Source organism: Ahaetulla prasina, chromosome 8 (genome assembly GCF_028640845.1).
Source record: "Ahaetulla prasina isolate Xishuangbanna chromosome 8, ASM2864084v1, whole genome shotgun sequence".
Taxonomy (NCBI): Eukaryota; Metazoa; Chordata; class Lepidosauria; order Squamata; family Colubridae; genus Ahaetulla; species Ahaetulla prasina.
This window is the reverse complement of record NC_080546.1, coordinates 93,727,452-93,754,414: the sequence shown is the minus strand read 5'-3', so window position 1 is coordinate 93,754,414 and position 26,963 is coordinate 93,727,452. Positions and strand designations below refer to the sequence as shown.

Sequence of the window (26,963 nt, the reverse complement as noted above, 5' to 3'; positions counted from 1 at the left end):
CAACTTTCCAGCCTGAGTTGCTTTTGCAATGCAAAAGCAACTTTTTATCTTTGTGCTGTTGTTCCCAACAGAGAACTGCATGATTGATACTATGATTGAGACATGCAGCAAGCAGAACATCTGGGAGATGCGTCATTTTGCAAGACCTCTTGCCACATCTGCATTATGAGAAGTGTTCGGAAAACCATTTGCCGAAATTCCAATGTCTATTCTGAGAAGAGTAAAACCCTGCCCTGCCTTTTTGTCTCGTAATACACTATCCCAGGCTTTTCAGAGATTTGAGCTCATCATAACAAAGAAAAGGTTAACCAAATGGAAAAGACTGATAACAGAGGGATTTAGGGAGGTGTATTGGGAGGGTGTCCCATGTTCACCTCCCAAGGATCTTTCTCTGGCAAACTTCCATATGAAATGCTCTTTCTACAGCTATAGCAATGTAATTATCGGGCCTCTGAACATTTATTCACATCGCTCTGGGTCAGAATCTCCATTGTGAGCCTCACAATATATGTATATATATTGTTTATATATATATGTTTTCTGAGGTTTTCGCGGGTGTTTGTATGTAGGTCTTTGGTTATTCGGGTTTTCTCCCACGTAAAATTGGAAGTGTCCTGGTGACGTTTCGATGAAGTCTCATTCGTCATCTTCAGGCTTCAGCTTTGTGCTTCTAGGAGCAAATATATATTATATATATAAAAATAAATATATATTATATATATATAATGTTTTCTGAGGTTTTCGCGGGTGTTCTTTGGTTATTCGGGTTTTCTCCTGCGTAAAATTGGAAGTGTCTTGGCGACGTTTCGACGAAGTCTCATTCGTCATCTTCAGGCTTCAGCTTTGTGCTTCTGGGAGCAATGTGTGAGAAGCCATCGAGATAGAAAAATGCCCACACAGCATGAACAAACGAGATGATACCTCCCACCTACCAGCCATTTGGAAACCTGCCCTTATTGACAAACGTGTCCCTAACACGAGGAATGACACCAGACCCACACTCACGAGGTCCACACAGGATGTCACCACCACACATCCACCCAGAAAGCAGACCCAAACCCACACTGATCATGAAGCACGATTAAGGACCAGAAGCCAGACCGCAGCTGCAACATTGGCCATTTCAAACCCCTCCAATCCATACATGCAGCAGACTGACACCCACTGTGAAGATGTGGCACGACCGCGAACACAAAGCTGGACAACAGCTGTGAAGCTCACCAGCTCAAATCCCCCTGCAGCTCAGACTAATCTGAGCACAACCAAGCCCCCACCCAAAGAGGACACACCCCCATCCAATCAGAGCACCAAAAAACCGCCATCCAATCAGAGCACAGCCAAGCTCCCACCCAATCAGTTCAAACCCTCACTAGCAGTTAAAAAGGAAGAAACAGCTGCAGTCACACATTGCTCCCAGAAGCACGAAGCTGAAGCCTGAAGATGACGAATGAGACTTCGTCGAAACGTCGCCAAGACACTTCCAATTTTACGCGGGAGAAAACCCGAATAACCAAAGATCTACATATATATATATTTATATATATATAAAAATGAAACATACCTTTCTGCTCAATAAAGTCAACGTCTTCTCATTTATGATGGAAAGTGTGCATAGAAAGTCCTGGAAGGAGGCATTTGTGATTCTGATCAGAATGGCAGAAATACTACAAAATAAATGAGTGTAAGATAAACACTACAATCCCAAGGGCATTTAAAATTCAGAGTCCAATGAAGAAATACTGATTGAAATTGAAAGGCACAGAATTATCTATCCTCATAAGATCCTTCGAATGAGTTCCATCTCTAAGATGTGCAGATTTTTTTTAAAAAAAGTTTGTTACAAGGACGTAGGCATTGCATAGTTTATGGCACCTCTTCCAAAAAGTTACAGAATTTTGTCTTTCAAACAATAATCAATAAAAAGTGACAACAGTTAAAGAGGCACAACCAACCAACCTCAACAAGTCACGAGCTGTAATTTCAAAAATTTCCGGACAGAACAGTAGGCTTAAGTGTGTTTATTTTCCAACAGCATAATTTAGAAACTACGGTTTTGAAATAATTGCTACCTGTGTAATGAGGTGTTTATGGATCAGAAGAATCCAGTATATTAAGAGATACCTATATAATTAACTCAAATAACTAAATTTTATAACTATATACAAATTGTTACAGAAATCAGTTTTTTTCATTATTTAATACGGAACTTGTTGGGACCTGATGTTTTACTAATTAAAACATAAAAGGAGGGCACTGCAGCTGCCTGTGGTTGTTGTACTTTCAAGATTTAACACACATCTTTTGTATCCTCATGACCGCCTCAAAATGTTTTGAAAACAGCCACAGAACTTCTCAAGACAAAAAAAAGAAAACGACTTGCGGAGTCACCACAAAAGGACACTTTTATTAGAAAAAGTTAAAAGAGTAAGCAACGTTGTAAGAAGGCGCAAAATACGTTCCATGCTTTAAATCCAGATATAATTAGAAATTAGTTCTGTTTTCTGGTGATGTACTTGACGTTTTCAGAGGGTTCCTTAAACTCAACTTACTTTCACCTGTCACAAGATGAAGGTCAGTGAAGCAGAAGGCTTTTCTTTTTTTGGGGGGGGGGGAATGGACGGGGGTCCCCCACTAAGCAGCAGAGCTTGTTCTTTCCAGCGCCCCCTCAGGCAGCCCAGGGCGGCCGCTTCTCCACCTTCATCCATTCATCCCAACGGGGCTTCACCTCGCAGCCTCTTCCCAGGCAGGACTCCGCTCGGCAGGCCGGCTCCACGCAGCCCGAGCAGCCAGACCCCGCCTCGGCTGGACGATCCCGGGGGGCCTCCACAGAAGCGGCGGCTCTTGCCGCGGCCACGAGGGACGGAGGTCCGCGCGGGCAAAGGAGGCAACCGGCTCGCCCCCCTCGGCCTTCCGGCCGGTCCCCTTTCGCGTCCGCCGCCGCCCCGCGTCTCCCAGCCGGAGAAGAGCGCTCGCCGAGCCGCGGGATGTCCCGAGCCCGAGCGCGGCGGACGGAGGAGGGTGAGTGCCGAGCGGGCGCCGCCGCCGAGGAGCCTCCTGGAGGGCAGCGCCGCACCTGCCCGCTCTCGGCTCACCTGAGGCACCGGCGGGCAGCGGCGAGCGGCGGGGAGGGGCGGGCGGCGGGTGGGCGGGGCCTCCGCCCGCCCCTTGTCCCTCCCCCTCCCGCCGGCCGAGCGGCGTGGGCGGGGCTTGTGGGCGCTGGGCGGGGCCTTACCTGCCGGGACCGGCTCGGCCGCTGCGCGGGGGCTGCGCGGGGCTGCGGGCAGAGGGGCGACCGAGGCGGGCACGGACGGGGCGCTCGCGGACGGGGCTGCTCCCGCGCCACGATGCGGCTCCTGCGGTTGCTGCGGCTGCCGGCGCCGGCCGCGTGAGGAGGAGGCTGCTCCGCCCGGGAGCCGCGCCGCTGCTCGGAGGGTCGCAATGCAGTGCGGGGCGGGCGGCGGCGGCGGCGGCGGGAGCGGCGGGCAGACGGGGCTGCTGCGAGCGGCGCGGCGGGGCTCCGGCCGCGGCGGCGTCTAGCCGGGAGGGTCTGGCCCGGCGGCTGAGGAGGGCGCGAGCCCAGAGCGAGGCGGCTTTTCTCGGGCGGCGACGGCGCCGCATCCCTCGGGGACGCCGCGGGACTTGGCCGCGCGGGAGGCGGAGGAGGCGGCTGAGGGGCGCCGCGCGGACACCATGAAGTTGCTGCCGGCTTGGCTGCTGCTGCTGCTGCTGCTCCTGCTCCGGCCGGGCCGGGGGGGCGCCCAGCCCTGCCCGCCGCCCTGCTCCTGCTCCGGCCCCAGCGTGGACTGCCACGGGCTGGCCCTGCGCACCGTCCCCAGGAACCTGCCCCGCCACGCCGAGAGGCTGTAAGTGGCCCCGGGGAGCCAGCCAGCCAGCCGGGGGACGGGCGGGGGGCTTCAGGCCGGCGCGCCCTCCGCTCGCCTCCACCGGGGCTGCCGGCGGGGAAGTGGGCTGCGTCCCGGGCCCGCCTGCGCTTTGCCCTCGGAGCCGCTTGTGCGGGGCTCCGCCGAGCTCTTCCTTTCCTCCTTCTCTCGCCTCTCTCCTCCTTTCGCTCTCTCTCGCACTCCCTCCTTTCTGGCAACACCGCCCGCCCAGCAGAGAGCGGGGTCTATTTTACCACCCCCACGCTCCCACCCCCCCCCCGCAGCCGCCCAAGCGCGGCGGTTCCTCGCGGGCAGCGAGCGAAGCGCTCTGGGCAGCCCCTGCCTTCCTTTCCTTTCCTCCCTCCTTCCTTCCTTCCTTCCTTCCTCCTTCCTTCCATCCTTCGGGCTGAATAAGGGACTCGATCCCCCTTCACTGCCCCTCCTGCCCGCTGCAGCTCCTCTCGGGGCTCCCCGGAGGAAGGAAGAGGGTTCAGATCCCTGGAAGCAGCGGCCCTTACTTAGTCCCCTCCCCACCCCGTTGCCCCTCGCCCCCCAAAATTAAGACAATGGGGGCTTTATGGGGGGGGGGAATGGCCGCTTAGGTGAGCTGGAGCTGGACTTTGGCTCGTCCCTCATTTCTGCTTCTTCCTTTGCTTTCTCCACTTGATGGAAAAGACGCCACCTTTTTCCAGAAAAACATATCAGTGCCGGGGAGATTGCTTGTAGAAAACCCCCAAGGGGAGTTCAGTAGGGTTTTTAACTAGGAAGTGTCATTTATAATCCTTCAGTCTGGAAGGATAAAAATCCCAGCCGGAGTAGCCGGGTTCAGCCCTTCCTTGAATATCGTTTTCTAGTTTCGGTCACCTTCATCATCTGAATCGCCACCAGGGTTAATCTGGCAGGGAGGCCTTTGGTGTAAGCCAGGCAGTTTCCCCTCCAAAAGGAAAAATGGCAAACTGTCTTCTTCGAAATGAAATTCTTTCTTATCAGCAATATAGACGGGTTGGTGGTGGGCTTGGAAGTGCAGAAGGTCTGTTTTCAGAAGAGACTCGGAGATCTAGCTAAAATATTAAATTGTTTTAAGATTGTTTCATCACTGCCCGAACAAAGTTTATGATTCCAAATTGAGAGGAAACATTGAGAAAAGATTATCTGGAGTCCACGCTGAAAAATTCTGCTTGTTACATTATGAAAAGCACATTGAGTGCTATTTAAAACAGGTTCTATTGCTTTTGCGGATTTTTATTTAAGCAATTGGGAAAAAAGTGGAAATAGGTGAAAAATTGTTTTTCAGGGAGTGAGAGGGAAAACCTAAAAGTGACTCATAAACTCTGGTAAAAACAAAAATCTCTCTGTGTGTGGATTGCTTGTGGCTTGTACAGTACCGACTCCTCTTAAAGGAGTGTGCTAATTATCCCGTTTCCTTTCCTTAAACAATATTCCATAAATTTCAAAATTACTTTCCATATAAAGTTATTTCTCAATAATATACCCCAAAGTATAGGACCATTTCATTTATGACGGACAAAATGAATTTTTGCACACAAAAGAAAAACTTTTCCATGATTGTTCAATTCTGTTTGCATATTACAGTTGCAGCAAATTTTCTAAGACTTAACTTGGGCGGCCTTTTTAACAAAACTTCATTGTTATTAATACTGTGTCATTTTACCTTCATCAGTAGAAGTATTAGTTTAACAGTGTAGGTGTTTATATATAATATACTGGAGAAAACTCACTATATATCATGTTAGATATCCTGGCACATGATTGAAACTCTTCTGCTTTCTCTTTATCCTGAAATTGTCTCCCGCAATCTTATCAGTACAAATGTCTCTTGATTTTTTTAATCTGTTACATAATCACCAGGTTATTCCTGTAAGAAAACAACTCTGTAGAAACATAAACAAAAGTTAATAATCGTAACTATTCATGTCATGAGAAGCCAAATTATTGAAAATAGTCCTTGGAATTACTGTTTTTCAGCAAATGAGAGCAAAGCAAAATTTATCCGATTACATTTTGTTTTTTTAGAGAATTGCAACTTAACTTTTCATGAATATTTGCAAAAATTAGCATAAGTACTAATCTTCATGTATGCCACAAACCATTTCTAGATTATTAGAAACATTAAGAAGCATGCTAATGTTCATGGAGTGTCTAATTTTACTGCTGATGTGTTTTTCTTAGGGATCTTAATGGAAATAATATCACAAGGATCACAAAAACGGATTTTGCTGGTCTAAGACATCTTCGTGTTCTGTAAGTTTTTCTTGAATTTTATTACTGAACTTCAGTCCTATGCGAAATAGTTTTTTCAACGAATAGGATTCTTTTTAAAAATTAATCAACGTCTCAAATAACAACAGCTACATTGTAAAAGAAAAAGCAGTTGTAAGAGGACTTAAAAGTTTGGAAGACTGCCATAATAGAAGTCTGGATTGTAACCACTTGTGATTTTATATTACTCCTTGTAGTTATAAATATTGCAAAATATGTGAAATTTCAAAAATGAATATTGTTTTAGCAATCCACATGGAACAGAATATATTGTAATCAGAAAGTATTTTTTTAATACATTGAACATTTGGGATAACTTACGTAAATAAATTTAACATGATGAAATTCAGCAAAGAGTACCATAGATTGTTTTCTGGTTCAAATTAAATTTTTAACTAGTTATTGGGCTCTTGAAAAACTTCTGCTTTAGGAGATACATTTGGATTGTGTCTGTGTCTATATGATCATCTGTGAAGAGTAATTCTCACTAGTAACAGAAAATTGTTCAACGCTAGGCCTTAACTGTAACTAATTTCTCCAATTTATTTGTCCGTCCTGGATTAAAAATGAAAAGTTTCAAACAATGGAGAGATATCATTCCTGTGACTCTTCTATTGTAAAATAAAACAAGCTTTGTGTTTTTACAATGTACTTTCATTAAAGAGGAGCTTCATAGATTTGGCTCGGTACATATTTCTACATTTTGTCATTAAACAGTACCTTTGCCTTTTTGTAGTTAAGACATCTATTTTCCTCACCTCTGACCCCTGAATTTCTTAAACAGGCTTAAGGACTCTCTCTCTCTCTCTCTCCCTCTCCCTCTCTCTCTTTAAAAGAATGGAGAGTTTGGTTTCTCTCTAAGTGACACTGCAATATCATGTGACAGGCTTAACACATTAAATTGGATGAAAAGTTAAGAATAGAGTGAGAATTGCAGAGTTAATAAGGAGAAGTGACTGTAAGAGTATCCAGTGCCAAGTATTGTAATAATTGGTGCTAATCACTGTTTGATTGCTGGAGTTTCAAAGCATTTTATTCTGCATTTCAGTCAACTCATGGAAAACAAGATAACTACAATTGAGAGAGGAGCATTTCAAGACTTAAAAGAGTTGGAGAGACTGTAAGTTTTTTTAAAAATTAATTTTAAATATAGAAAGCAAGTTGATGTTGTTTCCTTCTTTCCCTTTTTTGCTTCTCTGGTTAATCCACACAGATTACTTATTGAAACCAGTGCAGGGTAATATTTGCTTGCCAGCAAGTATGATTGCAAACGTGGATTCCATTCTTTGAAAGAAAAATATATATTTGTAAGAGAAACTTGGCGGTTTGACTTACAAACAATCAAAAGGCACAAAAACAATTTTTCTGCTGAAATTACTTCTGATAATGGTGTAATTTAACCATAGTATATATGTTGATATACCCACTTGGTTTGTTTATTCAGGTCAGAAGCCTCCCAATTAAAATAAGGCATAGTATATGACGTAGAATATAAAATACAAAATTAAAATATGAACCGCTCTTCCCAGAAACTAGCAACATGACTTGCGTTCTGCCATGAGGTTCCCAGGTGTACACTGATCGGGACACAAAGGGCAGGTATACACATGTGTTGTTGTCTGCCTGTCACCACAATTGCAGAGGGCAAAGCCACCGGGTAGCCCCATTTGTTCAGAGTGTCTCTGGATCTTGTTTCTGGATTCTGTTTCTGAATCTCTGTGCGCAGTCTATTCAACAATGTCCATACTGCCCAGCTTTCGCCAGACCCGGGTGCCAGCTCCTCCATTGGTTCCATAAAGTGTTGGTTCTTTGTAGCTTTCCATATCCCTTGCCTTAAACAAAGTAAACAGTTGGAAGAGTTGAGGGGTCCTTGATGCTGTCTGAGCTTGCTTGTTTTCTTGCAGATGTCTCATTACCCAAACTAGGTAACATTATCAGTCTAGTGGGTGGATGATGGATAAGATAAAGAACCGATGATGGATAAAAATAGGAGTAGCACTGATGATGTTACCTAGTTTGGGTCATGAGGTGTCTGCAAGAAAATGAGCAAGTTCAAGGAGCACCAAGAACCCCTCATGTCAGCCCTGAGCTACAAATGTTCTCCTTTATTAGTTGAAGAATTGGAAGTAAGAACTTGTGAAGTGGTGTGATAAATTCAACTATTGTTTAAAAGGGGAAAAAAGACCAAAAAGGGATCAACTTTAAGTAAATGATATTTGCATTGAATTGGATATAAACAAAATAGAAGATGGTTAGTTTAAGTAATTAGTTGGTGGTAAAACACAGAGAGATTTACCCTGTTCCTTTTAAGTGTTTACTTGCACATTCCTTAGCTAACTTCTCTGAAAGTTGTACCTTGGTGGTGTGGATATTGATTTTGGTAGCACTTAAGCTTTAGGATTTAAATTGTGAAAGTATTTCCATATGGGCCCATAGCTGTGTGCTTTGCTTACATTCCCACTTTTTTAAAACAACACTTTAGTTGTACAAACGTTGTTTTGTCTTTGTTCTTGTTTTGTCTTTTTTTTTTTAAAAAAAAAATCCTGCGTATGGATGCAGTTTTTTCCTCTGTTCCACTTTTCTCATGTTAGAAGGGTCTTTTAGGGGTTATTACTCAAAAGGCAGAGTGCATTAAGTCACTCTTTGAGGAAGAGTTACAATAGTGAAGAACAGGTTGGTTTTCTGTATAGATGCAAAGAAAGAAGAAGGTATTTGTATGGAGGCAGCCCTTTGAGATTTATTATATCCCTATATAAGAGTGGATAGAAAGAAAGCTTAGAGACAAATTTCTCTTTGTAATTGTATGGAGATCCTGCTTATTGCTTTCCTCTTATAGAACTATCATAGACAGACAGACAGACATGTAACCTTTGAGTCAAACTTGACTCCTGTCTAACAATGCCTGCAATTTTCTTTGCAAGATTTCAAAAGTAGCTTCCCATTGCCTGCTTCGTAGGGCTGGGAGAGAGGGACTGGCCCAAAGTCACAAGCTGGTGTCTAAAATGAGACTAAAACTCATGGCTTCTCAGTTCCTAGCTTAATGCCTTAACCAGTGTACCAAATTCGCTCCCAAGGAAATTATCTTTGATTTGTTTTTAAAAATGTAAAATTCCCACCACAGCATTAGATACAGTAGACACCTAGTTGAGCACTGAGGGAAGTGACCACAGGAAATTTTACAGCTTATAGGTTGCGTAGCTCCTTTTTGAACACTCAAAACAAATAACATTCTTATTTGTTGGTTGGCATCCATAAAAAACTTGAACGCAAACATTTCCTTGGGTATATTATTAAATAAGTCCTTTCATACTCTTACAAGGTTTTGATCTCATAACAAATTAAAATTGTATGTCATGAAATGTGTTCCAAAATATTGTCCTAAGATATTTAATATTTTATTTTTTACCCTCTTTGGATATAGTCATGGATATTTGTTGTACAAGGGGCTAAGACTGAATTGTTTCAGAAGGGAAATATAATTTGGAATGGAAGTTCATGCAGGCCACAATTCTTGGAACTGCCTAGATACTGGCTAACAGCAAGTTAAGAGTAAAATATGATTTTTAGTTTTGACAATTTCCATGTTTATGTAATAGAAGCTGCTGATAATAGATTCTCTTTTTTAAGGTATGATGTTTTAAGGGTTGTAAACAATGGTGGGTTTCAAATTTTTTTACTACCGGTTCTGTGAGCGTGGCCTGGTGGGTGTGGCAGGGGAAGGTTACTGCAAAATCCCCATTTCCTCCCAATCAACTGGGACTCGGGAGGCAGAGAATAGATAGGGGCGGGGCCAGTCAGAATTTTTACTACTGGTTCTCAGAACTACTCAAAATTTCCACTACTTGTTCTCCAGAACTAGGTCAGAACCTGCTGAAACCCACCTCTGGTTGTAAGAAGGTTTTTGGTAGCACGTTTATGTTAAGAATCGTTCAAGGTGTTTTGTAAACCAACTGTAGAGCTGAAGATACTTTTTGATCTGTTCCTTTGATTAATACTGAATACAAAGTACCTGGCTAGGATGTTTTGCAGTTTTGACAATGAGTTTTCTATTTATTTCAGGGAACAGGGTTTTAAGATAAGGTTTGGTTTCTGGCCGGTTGCTCCTGTGGTTCTCAAACAGCCTGCATTCAAAGAAAGTATACTATTGTAACAACATAACAAAACAGCCAATTCCATCTTTTACATCAATCTTTTACATCAGGGGCCTCTGTGGCTCAGACTGCTAAGACAGTCTGTTATTAGCACAGCTGCTTGCAATTACTGCAGGTTCTAGTCCCACCAGGCCCAAGGTTGACTCAGCCTTCCATCCTTTATAAGGTAGGTAAAATGAGGACCCAGATTGTTGGGGGCAATAAGTTGACTTTGTATATAAATATACAAATAGGATGAAGACTATTGCTAACATAGTGTAAGCCGCCCTGAGTCTTCGGAGAAGGGCGGGATATAAATGCAAATTAAAAAAAATCAATATGGTAACTGCTGGGATTTTATACTATGTGGGCATGGAAGGGACCAGCTCAATGTTGAAATGCTATGATGGACAGACATAAATATTGCATGGAGAATCTGAAAGAAAAGATTATCTTGAGAGCAAAAAATTGGTTGTCCCATAATTGGTCTATGAAATGACAAGGAGTGAACATTTTTGTTATCTTAATGTAGCTAGGAATCTAACAATAGCTGTGCATCTCAGATTTCCATCTCTTCAATAATCATTCCATGTTGAAAAAACCTTTTGTTTAGGAGTTGCTACAGTAGTTGAACTTGTGAAGGCTGGTTGTGCATAAGATGTGATTATGGATATTAGCTTGAATGGTTTTAATGGAACTGGGATGAATTCAAGACTAGCAGGTCTTTCCCATAGAAATCAGATAAGTCTTGTAATTCTTTCTCATCTTTAGATACTTCTTAGAGAGGGAGGGAGGGCGTTTAGTAACCGACTAGTTTAATAACATCAACGCAGAATTTAGAACAGAAGGTTCTCCCCCTGTCAGTGATTCTGTATATATAGTGTATATCACAATATTCTGTGTACAGATACACACATACATTTACGGAATGTGTCTTTTTGAAGAAAACAGATTATATGAACAATTAACATTCTAACAATAATAGGAGCTACCTGGAAGGAAAGCACGTTAAGAGTTCACTTCTTATTCAGAGGTTGGGAAGGTAGCTTTCCCAAGAAAAAGGTGTTAGTTTAATCTCTTTGGTTAAAGCTAGCTGATCTGCCATGGAAGCGAAACATGGTTTTCCCAAGGCCTAACTCGACACATTTCCTTCTCTTTCTTGTGGAATGTGGCTAATAATTTGTTGTTAGGTTTAATTGACAGTCCCGATAATCAAGATCCAAAATGCACCATGTTGCATTGATCCATGTTTTGATATGAGTGTGAGTCATTTGCTAAGAGAGCAATAAACATAAGATGTTCCTGGGGAAAGGGAGTAACTCCTATCTCTTTATGCGGTTTTAAGGTCAGCGGAAGACAAGTAAGAGGAACATCCAAGCTCCGGGCCACCTTATGGTGTCATTTCCTACTCAGCTTCATTTTTAAGTCTTTCCCTACATTATAGAGCAATTGTGTTATATGTTGTTTTTTTCTTTTTACTTTAAAGGTGTCTTGAAAAATATTAGCATATTTGAAAAAAAAGGCAAAAAATACTTGAAAAAGTTCTTGCTAGAAAAATTGAATGAAATACTTCAAACCCGGCTCCCATTGTTACATTCTCTTTAATCCTGATACTTGGTAGGCCCAGCAGTTTGTGTTCAATATAATCCCTCCAAGCATAGTAGGAAACGCTCATGAAAAAGAGAAACGTATCCAGGCTTAACCATGGATTTGGGGGTAGGTTTTTATCTAAAGGAAACCAAGTCTACTTCTCCATTCTGGATACTTCATAAAAGTGGCCAACGATACTGAAAAGGACTTTGCACTTTCCTTCTGCCAAGGAGATTCCTTGATTTCCCCAGGTGGCCTTCAGGAAGACTCCCAACCGTGATCCTATGCTCTTTGCTCCAGAGTTCAGCCACGTTCAGCTAAACAGGCCACCTCATGGGGCATGGTAACTGAGATAGCCATCATCAACTGACACAGGTGATTGGAAGACAGGCTCCTCTCACAGCTACCATGGAAGTGATGCTGAGCTCTCAGGGGACAGGGAGTATTGAGGAAGGGGGAGAGATGGTCTCTGTCATGCAGGGCTCATGAAGAGCCCTGGCATTTTGGTCTTCTGAGTACTGGCCTCTCCTGAAGATATGGGCAAGTCCCAGAGAGCCCTGCGTGAGGGAGCCCCACACTGAACAAGAGGAGGAGGTCAAGCTATTTTCCAAAGCACCTGAAGGCCAGACAAGGAATAATGGAAGGAAACTGACCAAGGAAAGATTCAACCTGGAAATAAGGAGGAAATTTCTGACAGAGAGAACAATCAACCGATGGAACAGAAGTTGCCTTCAGAATTTCTGGGAGCTTCATCACTGGAGGCTTTCAAGAAGAGACTGGACTGTCCTCTGTCAGCAATGGTATAGGGTCTCCTGCTTGGGCAGGGGGTTAGACTAGATGACCTACAAGGTCCCTTCCAACTCTCTTAATCTGTATCTGTAGCTGAACAGAAGGACAAAGATTTGGCATACAAGATGCTTCAGGTTAATAACCCTCCAACCACGGCTTTCCAGAGAAGAAGAACTCCTGTCGGCTAATATAATTGAGACTGTCAGAAATGGATTGACATGACTGCTCTGCATTTAGGTAATTGTTTGACTTGTTTACACCCAGGGTGTTTTTCCTTGTGTCTGAATTTTCAGTAGGTTGATTCACTGTTGATAGTTGGTCCATGTGAGTTTTGCTACCTTCTGCCCTTCCCTTCCCAAACTTTTCTCTACATGCAGAGAGAGAGAGAGAGAGAGAGAGAGAGACAAACCCTCCTTGTTATTGTTAAGATAAACAAAGGATGCACCGGGAACTTCTCCTCCCCCCCCCCGCCATATTTAAGAGGGTCCCCTGCTTGCAAGGACGTAAGCACGATTTACCCCCATCCCTTTGTGAGCATTGGATGGCTGTCTGGTTGCTATGGAGAGAGAAAAGGCATAGTAATACACAGCGGGTAACAGTTTCAGCTGCCTGGGTGTTCATTTGGGTACTTGGGAGAGGGTGCCATCTGTGAAATGCGTGTTCGGTTTGTCTCAGAGCTGGCATACGTACCCACGTAGGTGATCGAGAGAATGTTTCTTGATTTACTACATGGCGTTGCTGGAAATAAGTGGGCCGGCTCCTCCTTGAATATAATTCCCACCCTTGGCTCTGCGAAGAATCCACGAAATCTTTGGCTTTGTTAGCAGCGCAAAGAGAGATGCTCCCGGCATTTAGAACGGTGTGTGTTCTGCTCCTTGTTTTTACGTGTGGGGTTTCAAGTCAGTTTTTAATTCCTGGTGACCCCACGAACAACATTTTTTGGCAGCCTTTTGGGATGTGGTATGCCATTGACGTCTTCCTGGGGCTGAGAGAGAGTGACTGGCCCAAAGTCACCCAGCAGGCTTCATATTTAAGGCTGGATTAGAACTCGTGATCACTCAGTGTCTGGCCCGAGGCCTTTAAATTACTGCACAAACTGGGATCTCTTTGTAACTGCAGAATTGGAGGTTACCACCCTTGAGGAAATGTTGTGGCCATAAGATTGCAGTGAATGAAGTCATGTATTTCTTTTCTTGTGTCTTGTTTGTTGCAAGAGCTCCGGCTGCTTCATAAATTGGACATCGTGAGGCCATTGATTTGAGAAACATGATTTGCTAAAGAGTGTAAGAAATGAAAAGATATGTGGGGTATAGATACTTGAACGTTTGCCTGACACATCTGGGGAGTGAAAGAAGTGTCACGGCACACATAAGACCGAGGGCTCACTCTCCAGGAAACCCACTTGATTTCCTGGGTCCAGGAGGAACATTTTTCCTTGCCAGCAATTCTTCATGCTGGATTATGACTGACACGATGGAAAATTTTTTGATAAGACCCCTGTAGGATTCTGCTTAAATCCTGATCTTTTCCCTCATTGGTTCCTCATTCTCTTTGATTTTTTAAATTTCATATTAGCAGAATTAGACCAGCTTTGGTAGTTATCATTGTTGCACCCCCACGAATTTTCAATGACACCACATCGTTCTATTTCGTTGATGTAGGGTCTGTTCTATGAACCTTGTTTTTTTTTTAATCAGAATGTATTAGAGATGGTTTCTCTTTTCATAAGTCAATTTAAATAATTGTACTGTAAAGTGTGAATCGACCAAGGAAGTGCACGTACAATTGAAGGCTGCGTTGTCACGTCATGTTTGCCGACGTTATGTTTGCAAAATAGAAGATGAAGAACAAGCTCTGGGAGTTAGATCAGCCCTCCTCTCCCCTGGGTCCTATTAAGGGAGCTGGTTTGATGGGAGCCGAGTGGGTTTCATAGTCCTACCGGAAGAACTGCTCAATCTATATTTGCTATGCTAGCAAATGTGAGGCATAGATTGTGAACTTCTCTACTGAATGAAGAATGGAACACACAGAAAATGCCTACAAGCAAAACCTTGTGTTTTGGTGGCTGGAGAATGTAACATGAAAGTAGTATCTGTCCATCTATCCATCCCAACATATACATCATATACATCATATACATATACATATACATATAAACATACACATACACATACACATACATATACCTGTCGTGTCCCACTCCTCCGCTGACGGCCGGGTCAGGGAAATCCGAATCAGGCTTGCCTCTGCAGCTCTGCCCAAAGTCCTAGCAAAGTCCTCAGGGCAGGCAGGAGACCAGAAAGTGACTTCAGCAAGATATGTTTAGACTTTGCCTGACTCAGGGAATGCCAGAAAGCAGGTCCTTTATATAGGCCATGGGGTGTGGCTCCATGACTCAGCACTTATCCAGGCCTGCCCCTCCCTTCCTTCTGTTGCCTCCGCCTATCAAGTCTTCTGACGCGAGGGTCACTCCAGTCTGCAGCTGTTGGCAATTGACCTCCCTCAGGCTCACATGCTGTGGAGGAGGGGGAGGGGTCTAGTTGCTCCGTTTGCCTGGGCATGGAGCCAGAGCTGGGGGCTGGAGATACTTCCTCCTCTTCAGCCTGTCTGGGCATGGAGCCAGCGCTGGGGGCTGGAGATACTTCTTCCTCTTCAGCCTGTCTGGGCATGGAGCCAGGGCTGGGGCCGGGAGGCATACTAGGACATTCCTCCGTGTTCGGAAGCAGATAAGAAGGCCCCGGCTGTGGTGAGATCGGACGAGACACAACAATACCTATACCTATACTCCTTGATTTACAACCTTTCGTTTAATGTCTGTTCACAGCACTGAAAAAAATGACTTAAAACCATTTTTCACATTTACAACTGTGCAGCCTCCCCGTGGTCACGTGATCAAAATTCAGACGCTTGGCAACCGACTCATATTTATGACGGCTGCAGTCTCCCGGAGGTCACGTCATTACCTTTTGCAACCTTCTGACAAACAAAGTCAGATTCACCTCACAACCTTGTTACTAATTTAACAATTGTGGATTATCTATGAGGCAAAGCTCACTTAGCAACAGAAATTTTGGTCTCAGTTGTGGTCATAAGTTGAGGAACACTTGTATATAGTTTGGGCTTTCAAATTAGGGTCACAAAATCCACATGGACTCTAGATGGCAGCAAAAAGATATAGAAAAGGTTAATTAACCGCTGCCCTCTAGTGGTTGCCTAGATATTTGCAGCCCCAAAACAGATAGTTCTTGACTTACCGGCCGTAATGGAGCCCACAATTTGCATTATAACTCGTGACCATCATAAAATAATGGCTCCAGTGGAATTAAGGCGCCAGTGGATGAGCTGAATAACAACAATTAAAAATACTGGGAAAAGTTTGTAAAATTTCCCTCAGAGCATAATTGTTAACACTTTTCCCCAATCTGATATTGTGCATATGAGCCGGTCCCTGTAACTTCTAACCAACTTTGGTCTGTTGCCATGGAAATGCTTGCTAGGGACTAGGAAACTGATGGCCAGTATATCTAGCAGGTATCTTATTAAGAGATTTTAATATGACTGCTGGCATACGATAAACCAGACAAAACTTGTCATTTCAAGATGTTCTAGTAGCCACTAATTCAGCTTTTAAGAAGAACTATCCAAGGGGGGAGGTCCTGGGTGCTCTCTGAACTTGGTTGTTTTCTTGAAGACATTTCATGACCCAACTAGACAACATCATCAGTGATAATTATGATGATGATGATGATCAGCACTGAAGATGTTACCTTGTTGGGTCATGAAACATCTGCAAGAAAACAAGCTTGCTCAGGGAGATCACTGACCCCTCATGTCAACCCCGAGCTCTAAATATTCTCTTTTATTAGAACCATCAAACTGTTTTTAGGAGTATCATGAATAGAATAGAATAGAATAGAACAGAATAGAATAGAATAGAATTTTTTATTAGCCAAGTGTGATTGGACACACAAGGAATTTGTCTTTGGTGCATATGCTCTCAGTGTACATAAAAAGACAAGATCATCAAGAATTCCAAGGTAAAACACTTAATGATAGTCATAGGGTACAAATAAGCAATCAAGAACCAATCAATATCAATATAAATCATAAGGATATAAGCAACAAAGTTACTGTCATATAGTCATAATCACTGTACTTATGTGTTTCTAATCATTAGAATTTCTTCAAAAGTAAACTTATGTTTCTCCAAGAGTAGCACACCTTGTCTCATTCGAGACAATGATGAATCCGCATACAGACGGGAGGTCGAATGACTAGCCTTGTGGTGCAACCAAAACAATCTGGAACTGAACACACTCAAAACCGTAGAAATGGTGGTAGACTTTAGGAGAAACCCTTCCATACTTCCACCTCTCACAATACTAGACAACACAGTATCAACAGTAGAGACCTTCAAATTTCTAGGCTCTACCATATCGCAAGATCTAAAATGGACAGCTAACATCAAAAACATCATCAAAAAGGACAGCAAAGAATGTTCTTTCTGCGCCAACTCAGAAAGCACAAACTGCCCAAGGAGCTGCTGATCCAGTTCTACAGAGGAATGATTGAGTCTGTCATTTGCACCTCTATAACTGTCTGGTTTGGTTCTGCAACCCAACAAGAAAGACACAGACTTCAGAGGATAATTAGAACTGCAGAAAAAATAATTGCTACCAACCTGCCTTCCATTGAGGACTTGTATACTGCAGGAATCAAGAAGAGGGCCGTGAAAATATTTACAGATCCCTCACATCCAGGACATAAACTGTTTCAACTCCTACCCTCAAAACGATGCTATAGAGCACTGTACACCAGAACAACTAAACACAAGAACAGTTTTTTCCCGAAGGCCATCACTCTGCTAAACAAATAATTCCCTCAACACTGTCAAACTATTTACTAAATCTGCACTACTATTAATCTTCTCATCGTTCCCATCACCCATCTCCTTCCACTTATGGCTGTATGACTGTAACTTTGTTGCTAGTAATCCTTATGATTATATTGATATTGATTGTTTCCTGATTGCTTATTTGTACTGTATTATTATCATTAAGTGTTGTATCATTAAGTGTTAAATTTGTACCCTATGACCATCATTAAGTGTTGTAAGTGTTGTACCTTGATGAAGGTATCTTTTCTTTTATGTACATTGAGAGCATATGCATGAAGACAAATTCCTTGTGTGTCCAATCACACTTGGCCAATAAAGAATTCTATTCTATTCTATTCTATTCTATTCTATTCTATTCTATTCTATTCTATTCTATTCTATTCTATTCTATTCTATTCTATTCTATTCTATTCTATTCCATTCCATTCCATTCCTTTCCTTTCCTTTCCTTTCCTTTCCTTTCCTTTCTTGAAAGGTTGTCTTCATGTAGGTTAGAAGTTTCTAAGATCAGGGAGAAAGGCAGAAGAGCCTGTAAAATACTTTGGCTTTTCAAATGGACAGGCATTTGGCATTTGCTCTTGAAGAGGATTCATGATCGTGTCAGTCAGTTTTATTGACTCCATTCAACCCACACTCTTTGCATTTCAAAATGCTAAATAAATACTGACTTCAATCTTATACCCTTGTTCTTTTCAAAGTAGGATGTTCAGGGAAGAAGAAAAACGAATACTTTACGGTTGATGGCCTTAACTTGTTTATAAGAACTTGCCTGTAAACATAACATTTTTATTTAGCTATTTATTTTAGATTTTCTGTTTAATCGGTGTGAAATACATCATGTGAAATAGACCTCTAAAGAGAAGATCACATGAGCCTCCAAAAGGGAGAATGAGGAGCAAATGATGTCATATGCCACATAGGTCCCAAAGATGCTTTTCCAAAAGGCGCCTGGATTTTCTCGTTCTTTCTCTTTGAAAATGTTTCGCTTCTCATCCAAGAAGCTGCTTCAGTTCAGAGAAACGAAACATTTTCAAGGAAACTGTTTTGAAGATCTAATAAACTTCAGAACTGAAGAAGCTGCTTGGATGAGAAGGGAAACATTTTCAAGGAAAAACCCAAGAAAGTCTAGGTGACTTTTTGGAAAAGCAACTTTGGGGCAACCGTAACCCGGATGATTGAGACTCTCCATAGATATATATTGTATGTCATATAATGTCAGCATTCAGATTGTGCAAGTATTACATTCAGATCAGTTGCATGGCGATATCGTGATACTCACAGGGTCATTTTGATGATGTTGTGGCTTTTACCAGATGCCATCAAAAGCTGGGCGTCTGAGCTATCAGGCAAATTGAATTAAGCTTTTAATTATTGGAGGGGTGAAACCAGCAGTTCCCCAGCCAGAAATCAGATCGCTCACCATATGCCAAATCATCTGAAGTTGCTTTGCATTCAAGGGCAGCACCCTATTAATAACCCAGGCTTTGATATTTTGGAAACTCATCTTCTCCGTAGTTATCTGTCTTCATAAAATAAGGATTGTTCCTGGCAGACCAATCTGAGCCGATGAAAAATATTTCAAGTCATACCTGAACTCCATTGTACAGTAAAGGGAGAAATAATGACATCTGCAGACTTCAAACTTGGTCTATAATGGAGTCGTAACTTGACTACGTGGGGTTGAAAGCCAGCACCCCAATCCAATAGACCAATAATTGACATCTACCGTATATACTCGAATATAAGCCGATCCGAGTATAAGCCGAGGTCCCCAATTTTACCCCAAAAACTGGGGTAAACTGGGGACTCGAGTATAAGCCGAGGGTGGGAAATGAGGCACCTACCGGTTGAAACCCTCCTCCCTCAGCTGAGAAGGCTGGCGGCTCCCCCGCCCCGCCCTCTCACTGCACCGGCAGGGCTTCCGTCCGGTAAAATGTGAAAAAAAGAAAAAAAAAACTCGAGTATAAGCCGTATATACTCGAGTATAAGCCGAGGGGCTTAAAAAAAAAAAAACTTGAGTATAAGCCGTATAGACCCGAGTATAAGCCGAGGGGACGTTTTTCAGCACAAAAAACGTGCTGAAAAACTTGGCTTATACTCGAGTATATACGGTAATTAAGATAGAAGCTCAGTTTATCCACTTGGCTGTTGCCTTCAGACACCTGTTCAGTGTGTCTCCTGCCTCAGCAGACAGTTGACAAGGGGAAAGAGAGCTCACTGGAGAACGTCAACTTAATGATCTGTCACTGCAACCCATTACAGTAGAGCTCTCTGTGGTTTTATGTAGAGTAGATGCTGAACACCACGGGAATACAGGACGGGATCAACTTACTCTACCCTTCAGCACACGGGCCACACTTGCTAGCACTGCCACTGTGATAGTGTAGGAGCAAAACCACGAGAGTACAATTCTAATCCAGGCAAGTTTTTGGATTATTTTTTTTTTGAAGATAACTTGGTTAAATAACCTGGCTCTACTCAAGTTCCAGGAATGGAAAACATTGATTCTTCTGGTCCTTTTCCTGGCATAAGTTCAAGATACTTTTGATATCATCAAATAAAATTGAACAGAAGGGATCTTAAATTCCATTGCAAAGTCCTTGGTGTTCTCTGAGCCTGGTTGTTTTCTTGCAGCTTTTTGATTCCCTGGCTAAGTAACATCTTCAGAGCCAGATGGGAATCCTTCTCTTTTTTTCTATACCATAGTTGGCCCTGTCAGAGTTGACGTGTGTGTGTGTGTGGGTGTTGTTTTCTCCTTGGCACTTCCTTGGTTAGACTTGGATTAGGTTTAGCTTTGAAGATGTTCTTGTTTGGGTTGTATGCTGAGGGGATGCCTTGTGGTTGTAATAATCTGTGAGCTGTTTCTGAGATGTTTTTGATGTATAGCCGTGTTATCCTGACCATAGCCTGGGTTGCTTGTGCTGCCCTGGGTTTTTTTTTTTATTTGAATTTATATCCCGTTTACACTGTGTTAAGCAATAGTCTTCATCCATTTGTATATTATATACAAAGTCAACTTGTATTGCCCCTCCAACAATCTGGGTCCTCATTTTACCTACCTTATAAAGGATGGAAGGCTGAGTCAACCTTGGGCCTGGTGGGACTTGAACTTGCAGTAATTGCAGGCAGCTGTGTTAATAACAGACAAACTTAGTCTGCTGAGCCACCAGAGGCCCCTGAATGGACAGGGCCTTTTGGATATAAAGCTGCAGGGGTATCCATCTGGAAGAGGTATAGACAATCTGTTTCCTTTTCCTGACCTGGACTCCACCAAACAGAACTCTTACACAGCTCCTCTTGTGGGACGTTGGGCTCTAACTCTAATGGGGGTTTAGTCCTTGGTTAGTGTGAGTTGCTTTCTGATAAAGAATTGTCTTTTTTTTTCTCGTTTGCCGCCATTCTTCTGCTGATAAAGATACACGAGAAAGGCGATGTGTTGCTTCCTTCTTCTCTTGTGAATTTTATTCCTTTGAAGATGTTGTTGATTGTTTCGTGCATCTTCTCTGGTGGTTCAGAGGACCAGGGCATCATCCATCGTGGCTATTTTGTAGTGCTGTTGCTTGTGCCAATCTGAAGGACCTTCGTACCACAGTTAACCAGACAGTCCACTGTTTCTTCAGCTTCTTTGCAGCGGCAAAACTGTCTTCTCAGTTCTGGCTTTCTATGCATTTGACCTTGGTCTTCTGCAGCCAGAAGAAGCTCTTCTCTCTCCAACCCTACTGCTCTTGGCCACTGCCGGGTCTTGTCAATATATACTGAATACGTCACTAGTTTTTTGTCTGTGTGCTAGCCATGGAACACTTTGCTTTGTCATGTCCCTTTTCTGTTCTTTGTTTGGTCTGTCTTGATACTCACTAAGTCTCCACGGTATACAGGCAGCCCTTGACTTATGACCACAATTGAGTCCAAGATTTCTGTTGTTAATAAGACGCTTGTTAAGTGAGTTTTGTCCCCTTTTTATGACCTTCCTTGCCACAGTTGTTAAGTGAATCACCGCAGTGGACTTAGTGATTAAGTTAGTAGCCCAGTGATTAAGTTAGTGACCCGGTTGTTAAGTGGATCTGGCTTCCCCGTTGACTTTGCTTGTCTGAAGGTGACCAAAGGGGATCATGTGACCCCGGGACACTGCAACTGTCATAAACACGAGTTGGTTGCCGAGCCTCTGAATTTCGATCACGTGAACGTGGGGATGCTGCAAAGGTCATAACTCTGAAAAATGGTCCTAAGTCACTTTTTTTCAGGGCCGTTGTAAAGTTGAATGGTCATTAAATGAACTGTAGTAAGTTGAGGGATATCTGTACTACCTTCAGTACATCTTCTTCACTGTCCTTCAGATATTCTTCCAGTGCCTCCTTTGGTTCTTCAACTATCGGGTGTCCTTGCAACATGCCAGGCCCTCCTATTTTTCTCTGTGTATCTACTGACTGGAAATGTCTATTGCCCTGATAGTATATTTCATTTCATTTCATTTATTTCATTTATTTCATTTCATTTATTTCATTTCATTATTTCATTTTGTTTTGTTTTGTTTTATTTTTTACTGTTGTACCTTATGATTCTTGACAAATGTATCTTTTCTTTTATGTACACTGAGAGCTTAAGCACCAAAATTCCTTGTGTGTCCAATCACACTTGGCCAATAAAAAATTCTATTCTATTCTATTCTATTCTATTCTATTCTATTCTATTCTATTCTATTCTATTCTATTCTATTCTATTCTATTCTATTCTTATTTATTTTATTTTATTTTATTTATTTATTTTATTATCTTATCTTATATCTTATCTTATTATTTTCTGGAGGAAAAACCACCCTTGATAAAAGTGTTAGCTTCCTATATATTATTGCTCTTGCTTAAAATAACAAATGGAGGCTTTGCTGGTAACAGCCCAGCTCTCTGTTTAATTTTAAGGCAGATTTTAATAAGGTTCCAAGAAATCTTATTAAGGTTGTGATTTTAATAAGGTTCCAAGAAACAAAAACAAAACAGAGCAAGAACAAAACACAATTCCTTTTGTAGATACTATATATAGGCTTTCTTTCCTCTCGTATGTTCCAGGAATGCTTTTTCATGCAGTCTACATGGAGTTTAGAATATGAGCAAAATGTACTTTCCCAAGTATTAAGAAGTTCATTGACGAGAGGTGATTGCTTGTAGCTATTATGTATTAACTTTGGCTTTAGACAGTGGCTCAAAATGCTGCTAGTTCCATATCTTTATATTCAAGTCACAGCAAAGTTTTGTGTTGGTGCTCAAATATTGACTGGCTGAAACTCTGACATCTCTGCACTTTGGCAGTTCCTGCTCCAGGCCATTGGCAGGAAAGATCCATATAAATTCTAGCTGAAAAATATGTGGATTTTTCGTCTTGCCAGTTATCTGAACCATTGCAGCTGCTTTTGAATTATAAGGTCTGAGAGATACCTGCAGCATTCTCTTCTGGCTATGCTTATTGTCAGAGTTTCCTAATTTTAAAAAATAATAATTAAGTTGTAAAAGCCTCACATTTATTAATGTAACATTGAAGTACTGGTGATTGGTCATTTGCTGCCTGAGTTTGCTAGCTTCAGTATTACTTTTACAATGGCAAACTTCTTTCTTTATAAAAAAAAACCAAAAAAAAAACCCTATATGTTTATAATAGTCGATAGGCTTTAGTTAAAATACTCTTACTAGCATGTTATGCTAAGCAATAGATTCAGGAACTGGCTACAATAGGAACAGTAGTTGGTACGAGATTTTTTGCTTGCAGCAAAGAACAACAACAACAACAACTGTTTACGAGTAGTAGAAAAGAAAAGAACCGAGATAGAAATCTTTGAATCAGGATTGGTGTGTGGTTTTTTTTAAGCCCAATGATGGAGTAAATTACTTCCCCATCTCTTCAAGGATCTCCTATTCCCCTCCTTCCTTTTGATGAAGAAGCCCTTCTATAGAATGCTTATTCAGGTCAGTGCACCAGGGAAATTAATGAGGGGGCTTTCATGGCAACGGTCATGACCGTTGAATCGGCAACTAATATCACATTTCACACCATTATAATGGACGTTGGCTGAACGCTGAAAGAGAAGAACTCATTTCCATTCGAAATTGATGCACATCTTTCAGTTTTCTGCGTCTTTATTTTACTGTAAATCCAATCAAATTATTTTCAAAAGAGCAGCTGGGTCACTGGGCCAAGAACTGTAACACAAAACAGTTTACAGAGAGTCTTGACTTAATGACCACAGTTGGAATCGGGATTTACGTTGCTAAGCAAAATTAGTAAAGTCTTTTTTTTTTTTTTGCAAATCACTGCACTTGTTAAATGAAGCATTAAGCAAGTCCAGCTTGCCTCGTTGACTTTGCTTGCAAATGGTGATCAGAGAGAAGATCCAGGATGCGGCAACGCTTGTAAACACACGCAAATTGCCTGAATTTTGGGTCATGTGACCGTGGGGATGTTGCAGTGTTTGTAAGTGTGAGGATCAGCCATAAGTCACTTTGACAGTGCTTTTGTAACTTAAAATGGTCGCTAAACAAATATTTGTTAGTCGAGGACTATCTGTATTAATATCAAACTGCTACTTAGTACCACCAGTATAAAGGCAAAGGTTTTCCCCATCCAGTTGTATCTGCCAGTGCTCTTCACTGTTTCTTAACCGAGGGAGCCAGCGTTGTCTGAGGATATTTCCGTGGTCATGCGGCTAGCATGATTATACACCGAAGTAACAGAACGCCGTTGCTTTCCCACCAAAGTGGTATCAATTTATCTACTTGCATTTCCAACTGCTAGGTGGGCTGGAGCATGGAACGGGAGCTCAGCCCGTCTCCTGCGCTCAGGTCTCGAAGCCAGGAGACAGTTTTCCAGCTGACAAGGTCAGTGCCTTTAACTGCTGAGCCACTGTGTCCTTTTAGCACCAGTATACCCTACTGTGTAGAGCACAGTATACCAGTTTGCTCTCCTGTGGAACTAACTGGGAGCCGAAAATGAAGGGGACGGAATTTTGAAACACGAGTAACGATGACAGGAGCAAGTCAAGTTACAGAAAAAGGCTTTTTGTCTGAATCTGTAGAGCAAAATCTTCAGAAAATAGCGACTTGTAGCACAAATGTATTTCTGGTTTAGACTTTGTGCCAATTCTGGATGTGTTCATGTTTTTTTGACTTGATTGTGATGGAACAATAAGTTATGTTCTGGGTCAAAGAATAGAATAGAATAGAATAGAATAGAATAGAATAGAATAGAATAGAATAGAATAGAATTTTTATTGGCCAAGTGTGATTGGACACACAAGGAATTTGTCTTGGTCAGCTTTGGATTCTACTCATGAGAGTAGAATTCTGTACCTGATTCAGATCTCTGACTTTCTTAGCAGCCTTTTCTTGAACAACCTCTGTGGGTCATACTTACCCCAGGTCCCTTCTATGTTTTTGTAAATGTTTTCTGTTTAGGATACACTTATCCCAATAGTTTTGTTAGCGAACTATTGTATGTGCATTGATTAGTGCAATGAATGCACTAAACACCACAGTCTCACACTAAGCCAGACTAACAGACAAAACAACTTCTGCCCTTTGGTTTAATCATATAAGGTGTAATTTTACACAATGACCACAGTCATCTGCTTATTACAGTTCAGAGCATGTTTGCTTTTAAACTGGGATATTCATTCATTCAGTCAGTCAGTCAATCAATCAATCGATCAGTCAGTCAGTCAATTGGGATATCACCTTAATCTGGGCACAAGTAGCATTGCTTTAAATGACAATGCTCTTTTTGTCTTTTGGAAGACATCTTTAAAAAGGACAGTGAGTTTTAAAAGAATGAATTTGAAAAAATGAAGAACTAAGCTTAACTTTTGAAAATAAGAACAGCCAGGTTTTCCTTAAATGTATCCCCTCCCCCCCAAGGGAAAATATACAAAACCAATAATTGTTTTCTCTGTCTTAGAAAGGAAGGAAAGAAAGTGCTATAAGAGAATGACTAATGCCCCCTTCCTGCTAATCCTCTGAACCTTGCCAGGTTATAACATTTGTGCACTTCCAAAAAAGGAAACAAATAAAAATTATAATGATTAGCACCTGTGCCTTAGAGATCAGAATTGTGCCTGTGGTATGTGGCCTTGATGTCGCATATCATGCACCTCCTGACCTTAATAACTGCTCACCCATGTCCGGCCATAGAGGGCATCCATTGCCAACGGCTAAGATCCCTGGCAAGTTCTAAGATGAGTGAGGAGCCATGGTTCAGCAGCAAACGGATGTGGTTCTCCAAGACCAGGAGTCTTGGCTCAACCGCATGACCAAGTGGGAGTTTCTGAGGTCCACCTGGAAGGGTTGATCTTAGCATCCTCTGTTTGAGATTCTCGGTCACAGCAGTGGTTGAAAAAATGAAGAACTAAGCTTAACTTTTGAAAATAAGAACAGCCAGGTTTTCCTTAAATGTATCCCCTCCCCCCCAAGGGAAAATATACAAAACCAATAATTGTTTTCTCTGTCTTAGAAAGGAAGGAAAGAAAGTGCTATAAGAGAATGACTAATGCCCCCTTCCTGCTAATCCTCTGAACCTTGCCAGGTTATAACATTTGTGCACTTCCAAAAAAGGAAACAAATAAAAATTATAATGATTAGCACCTGTGCCTTAGAGATCAGAATTGTGCCTGTGGTATGTGGCCTTGATGTCGCATATCATGCACCTCCTGACCTTAATAACTGCTCACCCATGTCCGGCCATAGAGGGCATCCATTGCCAACGGCTAAGATCCCTGGCAAGTTCTAAGATGAGTGAGGAGCCATGGTTCAGCAGCAAACGGATGTGGTTCTCCAAGACCAGGAGTCTTGGCTCAACCGCATGACCAAGTGGGAGTTTCTGAGGTCCACCTGGAAGGGTTGATCTTAGCATCCTCTGTTTGAGATTCTCGGTCACAGCAGTGGTTGAAAAAATGCTGTTTCAAGTGGATCTTCTCTGAGTTTTCACAATAAGGAATATACAGCTAGTTCTTGATGTATAACAGTTCACTTAGTGACCATTCCAAGTTACAATGGCACTGAAAAAGTGACACACGATCATTTTTTCGCACTTACGACCATCACAGCATCTCCATAGTTACGTGAGCAAAATTTGGATGCTTGGCAACTGATTTAAATTTATGACGGTTGTAGTGTCTCGGGGTCTGACAAGCAAAGTCAACGGAGAAGCCAGATTCGCTTAATGAGCGTGTTACCAATTATGATTCATTTAACAACGGGGGCAAGAAAAGTCGTAAAATTGGACAAAACTCAATTTAACAGATTTTTCCCTTAGCAACCTAAATTTTGGGCTCAGTTGTGCCCCTTTCTAGGGAATGAGATGAAAAGCAGGGAAGGAACCTGCTCCGAGAGCCACCCACGAAACGGGAGGGGGTCCCGGGTG

The 26,963-nt window shown here is 42.2% G+C and overlaps 1 protein-coding gene across 2 annotated transcripts in view; it reads left to right on the top strand.

Annotated features, from left to right (window-relative positions):
* Window positions 1–3,557: 3,557 nt before the first annotated feature.
* SLIT2 (slit guidance ligand 2) overlaps window positions 3,558–26,963 on the top strand; it is a 231,620-nt gene continuing 208,214 nt past the window's right edge. For both annotated transcript variants that reach the window (XM_058193772.1, XM_058193773.1), the window contains exons 1-3: window positions 3,558–3,863; window positions 6,072–6,143; window positions 7,210–7,281. In XM_058193772.1, coding sequence (XP_058049755.1) covers window positions 3,691–3,863; window positions 6,072–6,143; window positions 7,210–7,281 — 317 coding nt within the window. In that variant the 5' untranslated portion in view covers window positions 3,558–3,690. The remainder of the gene's footprint in view (window positions 3,864–6,071; window positions 6,144–7,209; window positions 7,282–26,963) is intronic.